This window comes from Platichthys flesus, chromosome 5 (assembly GCF_949316205.1).
Source record: "Platichthys flesus chromosome 5, fPlaFle2.1, whole genome shotgun sequence".
Classification (NCBI taxonomy): domain Eukaryota; kingdom Metazoa; phylum Chordata; class Actinopteri; order Pleuronectiformes; family Pleuronectidae; genus Platichthys; species Platichthys flesus.
This window is the reverse complement of record NC_084949.1, coordinates 26,231,171-26,239,201: the sequence shown is the minus strand read 5'-3', so window position 1 is coordinate 26,239,201 and position 8,031 is coordinate 26,231,171. Positions and strand designations below refer to the sequence as shown.

Here is an 8,031-nt window from a genome sequence, read left to right as displayed (position 1 = left end):
TGCTTTTGCTAATATTAGCTGATATCATTTTTATACTTTAAATGGTCCATCCGGTTATTTGAATATGTTAAGTGATTCTTTAATTATGTGATTTTGTGTTTATTTTGGTTCATAAATTCCTCACAGCTCTTGCTCAAGTGGAAACAGTTTGGCATTGAGCTGCTGACGATGGCTCCTACCTTGACAGTAGCTGGTTGAAAAGCACAAACAGAACTTTGTGTGGTGCAGTGAGAAGGAGAATCTACTGAGGCTGACGTAGCAAATACAAGATGAATCAGTAAACTCCTGCTGTACTGGAGATGTCCCTGGATGTGACTGTACACATGTAAACCCCTTAGGACCCAAGGCACCTTCTAATAAAGCATTTAAAGACCCTAACAATTGATTGAAGACTATGTCCTAAAGCCGGAGGTTTAGCTGTGAATGTAAAGTGATCCTGAGGTTTCATGTGGTCGGTCTTTACGCCTGAATCTTCTCTAGCTCCTTCCTTCTCTCCTGCTCGGCCTCGGCCTGCAGATCAACAGGAACAATAGGTCTGGTTCTGATTCCCCTGAGTCATAAGGATGACATTCATGCTCCTGGAGAGATTCAGTGTAGAACATTCTTCCTCAGGTGACACACAATCCACGTGCTAAAGGAAGCGATCTTTCAGATTCAGTAGACAACCTCTTTACGTGTTTCTGCAAGTAATGGAAATCGTTTTTTGACAAACTGATGCTCAACCCGTCAGCTCCGTCACTGAGGCTTAAGTCAATTCATAACATAGAGCTTGTAATGCAAACGCTTTCATTCACCCACTGAATCACTGTGCAGCAGTGACCATTGAGAGGGAGACAGATTATTACTTTTGCCATCGCTCTAAGATTTCTGAAATCACACTTTATTCTGTGATTCTTTTATTTTGTTTTTCTCAGAGGCCGCCAGCTCTTTCCTTTCCCTCAGTTTGGGAACTTTCCATTTGCTTCTGCGCCCTGACATCATTAGAGTTGTTTGTCAGATGCAAGGCTTTAATTAAAGCGCTGCTATCAGGGACAATAATTAAACACAAAGACGGTCTGGTTTGGAGAAGAAAGCAAAGAGGGTGGGGTGGGGGGGGCTTCTCCTCTGGCTTCTTGTCAAAATGAAAACCAGTGGCAGGAATGTGATAAAAGCAGCGAGGAGAAAACGTGACGGCCCCCAAGCGGTGTCAGGGTGTGTGTTTTGGCGATGAAGCACTATCCGTTGTGTTTCTAGTTGAAAGGCGGCAGAGATAAGCAGGATTAAAACAAAGCAGGCTGAGGGAGGGAGATGATGATGGAGACAGGAGACTGATCCGGGCGATATGAGGGACTGAAGTAGTGAGGTCAGGATTATAAATAAGAAAAATCCTGGGGCTGGACTTGGCAGCTAAACAACCAGCTAGCTGTAAATTGTTTTGTTTTTTTGTTGGTTGTCTATTTTACACCCACAAGACAACGGTACTGGGTCAAAGGAAAATTGAAAGCCTGCTGTGGAGGGATTGAAATGTCGATATCAATTCCATGGCACAATTGAGGAGAGGACTGAGAGCTGCGTGCTCGGGGGTGTGGCACGACAGAAACGAGAAGTGACTCCGGGCCACGAGAGACGCAGGACAGAGGATCAGAGGACAGAACAGGAGACGCTATTAGAGTTTAACAGTTGGTTTCCCCTGAGTTGACGAGGCTGCACCGTGTCATCAGCGCCTCAGGTTGTCCTCTCTTAATCTGGCTGAGACATAAATGTACAGAGGAAGTGAGAGTTTCTAAGAAGAGTCTATTACTCAGTTCTTCTTACTATCAATTCCCTGTCATTCATGAGGGGGCTAGATAACTTTTCCCCTGGGAGGGAATCAAAACTTTGGAAACAAATTAAGAGTCAGAGCTGTGGCGATGAGATACATAATATTTTACGCTGGATTAGAGTCTAATCCAGAGTTAATCCCCTGAGAAAGGTAAATAGCTAAATGTCAGCTACTATCCTTTTAAAACATGCAAATTACAGCAGCCCTCCTCTGTTTTCCACGTAGCCAATCCCCCCCTCGACCCGTTTTCACCCCTATATAAATGCAGCTATTACGTTTTTATTGTTTCATTATGTACCTCAAAGTTGAAATAATAGAGCTGCAGCTGCAAGCTGGCAAGGCTTGCAAACAATGACACGAGAATAAACTCTTAAAAGGAAAGCAGCGTTTCTTTCATTCGATTGACAATTTCCATTTTTATTGGAGCATCATATGCTAATGTGAACAGAAGCGAGGCCATTATTTTCATGATCGTGAATAATTACAGAACATTAAAAAAAAACTCATTTGAACAGTCAGAATGTATTTCTCTGGGCTTTATTAAGACTTAAATAAATAATAATTTCAGTTAATGGATTTATTTCTGTGGTGCATTTCCTTGAAGGGATCGGGTTGCATGGGTATTAGAATCGTATACCTTTTCGTACGCAGCGCCTTTAGAAATGAGGCTAAAACTAAATTACTTCCAAAACCATCTAGCGGAAACGTGACGTAACTTCTTTAATCATTTTGTCATCTTCAACATTAATGTTAACCTCCTCTCTCTCTCTCTCTCTCTCTCTCTCTCTCTCTCTCTCTCTCTTTCTCTCTAGACCTTCTGGATTTCTCTGAGACGGAAACTTCCTCCTCTGCGGGACGTGCGGTTGTCGGAGGCCATGAGTAGCAGCTGGGGTGACTGTCTCCAAAACCCGTTGACGTGGAACACCTAAAATGGGGACAGGATTTGCCACCATGGTGCAAGCTCAGCTCTAATCACCGTGAAGACGCCCGTCCGTTTACCTTTCTCTCTGCTCCTATTGGCCCGGCGTGCCCCTGACCTGCAGCCAGTCCCGATTTGAAACCTCTGCTTACCGCCCTCCTCCCCTCGACTCCTCTCTCCTCCTCCTCTTCCTCCTTTCTACTGAGGCGACGTCAAACGTTCCCGATCCAAACCATGACCAGCCGACTCCGTGTGGCCTCCCTCCTTCCCTCCCTCCTCCCCCACCTCCTGCTCCCTGCCCTGTTGTTCCTCCACCTGCCCGGCGTGGTGAAAGGAGACTGCTGGCTGATAGAGGGGGATAAAGGCTACGTGTGGCTGGCTATCTGCAGTCAGAACCAGCCTCCATACGAGACCATCCCCCAGCACATTAACAGCACGGTCAGTATGAACCCATCTATCCACCACAGCCACCTCTGTAGAAGCCTTCACGCACTCCCACTGTGAGGGGTTCAGCTAAAGAGCGCACACCATTACTCAGGACACTGACTTCTTCAAATCTGCGAGGGAATCGAACACTTTACTCAGGCAATATATAGTCCTAATGGTTTATTGTGATTCTGTGTTGATTCTGGTTAAACAGACAATGATGACAATAAAATATGAATGGTGTAAATCTATCCTGTATAGATAATGAGAATGTAAATTGTGTATAAATCAAATGCAGTCACATGATACAATTAATGGAGCCTACGTGATCATAACTTTACCCTCGAGATGAGTCTACATGTAATGAATCCTCAAATTCCCCATCTCCAACATGCTCGAACAAGTTTAATCAGCAAACGCTTTGTGCTGATGCTATTCATGTGGCTTGATGTTGTGTTTCAATCAGTGGAACCGTCTGAAATTTGCTGCATGAATCATTTAAAATGGGAAAACTTAAAAAACGTTTTTGTAAACACACCCAGTGGAAACTGCATTCCCCTCTCAGAAGGGACGCTCAGCGGGCTTTGATAAACCCAAACACATTTTGTTCAGATGTATTAATTGGGGGAAGAACTCACTCATTATACATCAAACTGTTTGGAGGTGCAGTGTTCTCTCTGCTGCTGTTTGTGAACGAGAGTGTAAGTCCTGCTCTGTGGCTGCCCGAGGAGTCTGTGCATCACCTGTAAAGTCCTTTGCTCCTTTGTCTCCGCAGGTTCATGACCTGAGGCTGAACGAGAACAAACTGAAGGCTGTGCTCTTCAACTCCATGTATCGCTTCACAAACCTCACTGACCTCAATCTGACCAAGAATGACATCAGCTACATCGAGGACGGGGCCTTTGCTGGACAGGCCAACCTACAGGTCTGAAGACTACATAACAACTCAGTGTTTAATGCTTGTTTATATCCATATACAAATAATGCTTACTTAAATATCTGTGTAAAGCCCAGAAATCTCCAAATGTCAATCTTCCCTCTATGTCACGATTGTGGTAAATGTTTTTTTGTAAATAAGTAAAGCTTGCACGGAACTCATATTTATCTATCGTGATGCAAACATCTCGTCCATCACGTCTCATTCCATCTGTCTCAGGTCCTCCAGCTGGGCTACAACAAGATGACCAACCTAACTGAGGGCATGCTGAGGGGTCTGGGTCGAATGCAGTGCCTCTTCTTGCAACACAACCTCATTGAGGTCATTTCCACCAATGCCTTCTGGGAGTGCCCCAGCCTCAACAGCCTTGACTTATCCTCCAATAAGTTGGCCCGTCTCGACCCGTCTACCTTCACCGTACTCAACCGGCTGATGGTGTGTGAACTGGCAGCCAACCCGTTCCACTGTGGCTGTGAACTCTTCAGCTTTCTCTCCTGGCTGGAGGCGTTTAACAATGTCACCCACACCTATGACCGCCTCCAGTGCGAAACCCCTCCAGAGATGAACGGATATCCACTTCTGAGCCCGGTGCCCGGACACGGAAGAAGCGCCCTCTTCAAGCTTGTGTCCAAGTGTCATGAAGGCGCGATCGGGATGACCTCTCAGATACCGGAACAAGATGGATCAGGGATGGGTTTCGACAACCCAGACCAAGGACTCTACCACCAGGACTTTACCACTGCGGACCCAACCAACAACCATCAGATTTCTATGAAGCTTCAAACTGTCTCCCTCTATACAGCTTCACTGCTGGTGCAAATCCCACGACCATACAGTAAGATGTACATACTTTCCCAGTACAACATCACTTTTGTTATGGACATCATGCCCCTGAAAAAGAAGAAGGAGCTGATCACTGTGGACAAACTGAAACCACACAGCAACTACACATTTTGTGTGGCTTCGATGAGCAAATCTCAGCACTACAACCACACCTGTCTGTCCTTTACCACCCGAGCTATGGGACCAGAGGACCAGCACACAAATCCATCTACAACCACCCACTACATAATGACCATCCTGGGATGTCTCTTTGGCATGGTCATTGTCCTTGGAGTGGTCTATTACTGTCTCAGACGAAGACGTATCCAGGAAGAGAAGGACAAAGCTATAAGTGTCAAGAAAACCATTTTGGAGATGAGGTACGTCGTAATTTTGTGAATGATTGTCGTAAGCAACATGTTTTCTTGAGTTTTTGATTTAAGTTTATTTTTGAATCGGCACAGTAACCATATCTGGGATGTTTTGGCAACAGCAGAAACTCCTAAGTGTGTCCATTTGATATGAATGATCTCATCGTCTTAATTAACTGATTCATTGTGTTGAATTCTTAAAAGCCTCTTTTCTACCATACCAGTATAAGAGAAAAATACATTTCTCATGTTTGAGGATATGTTCAGGTTTTCAGAATTCATTTACTTGCTCTACTTTGAAGTATTACGTCTGACAAACTTTAAGATAGTGAATTTACACAAAATGACTCTGATGATGAATTCAGATGAATAGTTTATTCAAAAGTGAATCTGTCACTCTTCAGGTACGGTCCAGAGGCGGCTGCAGCAGTGACCAATGACCCAGGCGCCATGCAGCGTCTCCAGGAGCAGGCTCACCACCAGCACCATCATTCAGGAGGGGCAGGAGGCAAGCTGCCCCAGTCTACCTCCTCCAGCACCGGCATGCTGCACGGCTCGGCCAACACCAGCTCTTCCCGTCTCTCCACCTTGCCACAGGTGGAAAAAATGGCCACTGCCTTTACCGAGGCAATGGGCGGCAAGGGAAACTACATGGATGTGAGGACGGCGGGAGCGGCAGGGGAAGGCAGGGAGGGAGGGGTGTCAGTTGGAGGAGTAAACCTTCAAGGGGAAGTAGCTATGGATGTGCGAAGTGGGGGTGAGAATGGGAGAGAGGCTGGGGAGGACTCTGATGATGATGGTCATGGCTCAGCATCAGAGATCTCCACCATCGCCAAGGAGGTCGACAAGGTGAACCAGATCATCAACAACTGCATCGATGCCCTGAAGCTGGATGCCTGTGCCAACGTTGTGACCACAGCTGACAACTCTCTGTCCCTCTCCCAGCCTCCAGCTTCCATCGTGTCCCTCCCCCGCAACCTCTTGCCCCTCTCTCCAGGTCACCCTGGAGATCAGATCATGGCCTCCTCACCAAAGGTGCATCCAAAGTCTCACCTCCAGCAACATTCTCAGCCTCATCCTCACCCCCTGCCTCACCCACTGCCTCACTCTCTGCCTCATCCTCAGGTCCACCCTCAGCAACATCCTCAGCAGCATCCTCAGCAACATCCTCAGCTGCATCAACAGCCTCATCCACCCTCTATGGCCCCAGTACCCCTGGTTATGCCCCTGTCTGAGCGCCCGGGAATCAGTGGAGGGGGTTTCCTCTCCCCCCCTTACCGTGATCCACCCCCAGCCAATGCAGTGCGGCCCCTTCAGAGGCAATTGAGTGCTGACACCGCTGTTGTGAAGAACCGTTGTGGTGCCTCGGCTGCGGGATCTGGAAAGAACCCCAGGGTTTACAGTGTGGATATCGCTGAGCAGCGTTGCGACCCCCCCAAGTACCCAACAGAAAAGGGAAGTCCTGTGGGCTGTGTCGGAGGAGGTGGAAATGGAGGAGGTGGAGGAGGTGGGGGCTGCAACGGGAATGGGATGGGAAACCTAAATGGTGGTGGGGTGAGCTTGAATGGGGGTGGGATGGGGTGTAAGAATGGGGGCGGAGGTGGGGTTGTTGTCCCTGGACACCAGCAGCACCACTTGGAGGTTCAGCCAGACTACCATGGCTCTGAGCACCGCCACTCCTTCCCCGCACTCTACTACGAGGGCGGCAGCGAATCCCCCTCTCCGACCCAGAAGGCCTCATTTCTCAAGCCACTGGGGCGCAACAAGAGGGAGGCCACGGCCGCCTACTCCCAGCTCTCACCGGCTCGTCACCACCACTACAACTCTGGATACTCCTCTAGTCCCGAGTATTCATCTGAGAGCACACTGCGGATCTGGGAGCGATTCCGGCCTTACAAGAAAAACCCCAGAGAGGAGGCATCCTACATAGCCGCAGGCCATGCTCTGCGTAAGAAGGTGCAGTTTGCTAAGGACGAGGACCTTCATGATATCTTGGACTACTGGAAGGGGGTTTCTGCCCAGCAGAAAATGTGAGCTGAAGCAAAGTCAAATGCCACAAGGGGAATTGTGAAGATGGACAGCAGACTTATAAGAGGAACAGATTTTAATGTAGCAAGACAGATTATATTTCCTCTGAGGTGTCCGCTGACATGGATCTGCTGGATCTAGAGTTGAGGACGGTTTCTCTGGGGGGTTTTTTTGGGAGTTGATTTTATGATAATTCATTGACATTTGCAGAGGTAGTTTTAGAGGTCGGCTGTTTGCAGCACAATACTGAATGATACTTAAAAAGAATCAAACTGTTCACCAGACTGCCTCATACTGGGCACTTTGGTCCTCGCAGGCGTCCACACACCCACTAAAAACCCACTATGAGCAAAGCAAGAGCTGGTGATAACCAAGTGTCTTCTACCTCATTACTGGCACACTGTAGCTCAGCTATCTCACCAGAAGCAGCCCCATTCATGACTTAAGCCCCATCCCTCTTTTCTCTAATCCCATCAAACCACCATTCACAAAACAATCATTCCACGGCACCGCCAACACCTGCTCCCCTACAGAAGCATCATTTAGGCAGATGATGAGGGAGTAGGATGAGGAATTAGGTGCGTTTGTTTTAGAATAGCCGGAATCTCCCACTTTGGGGAGGACATTAAAAGATACTTATCTGACTAATTGTTCTTCATGGCAATTAGCCAGCATAAGAACAGGTCGGGGATGCTGTGTGTTGAACATGCTCATCGATTTGAAACAC

At 47.5% G+C, this 8,031-nt stretch overlaps 1 protein-coding gene across 1 annotated transcript; it reads left to right on the top strand.

Moving 5' to 3' along the window:
* The first annotated feature begins 2,954 nt into the window (after positions 1-2,954).
* Positions 2,955-7,362, top strand: elfn2a (extracellular leucine-rich repeat and fibronectin type III domain containing 2a). The gene is made up of 4 exons (XM_062388225.1): positions 2,955-3,158; positions 3,922-4,071; positions 4,303-5,285; positions 5,681-7,362. The coding sequence occupies exons 1-4, from the start codon at positions 2,955-2,957 to the stop codon at positions 7,308-7,310; spliced, it is 2,967 nt and encodes a 988-aa protein (XP_062244209.1). The 3' UTR covers positions 7,311-7,362.
* Positions 7,363-8,031: the final 669 nt, after the last annotated feature.

Excerpts from the sequence above, each read along its gene's own strand:
- elfn2a (XM_062388225.1), top strand. The coding sequence starts at position 2,955 with ATGACCAGCCGACTCCGTGTGGCCTCCCTCCTTCCCTCCCTCCTCCCC. Across the intron at positions 3,159-3,921 it reads CCCAGCACATTAACAGCACG|GTTCATGACCTGAGGCTGAA; the intron begins GTCAGTATGAAC and ends TTGTCTCCGCAG. Across the intron at positions 5,286-5,680 it reads AAAACCATTTTGGAGATGAG|GTACGGTCCAGAGGCGGCTG; the intron begins GTACGTCGTAAT and ends GTCACTCTTCAG.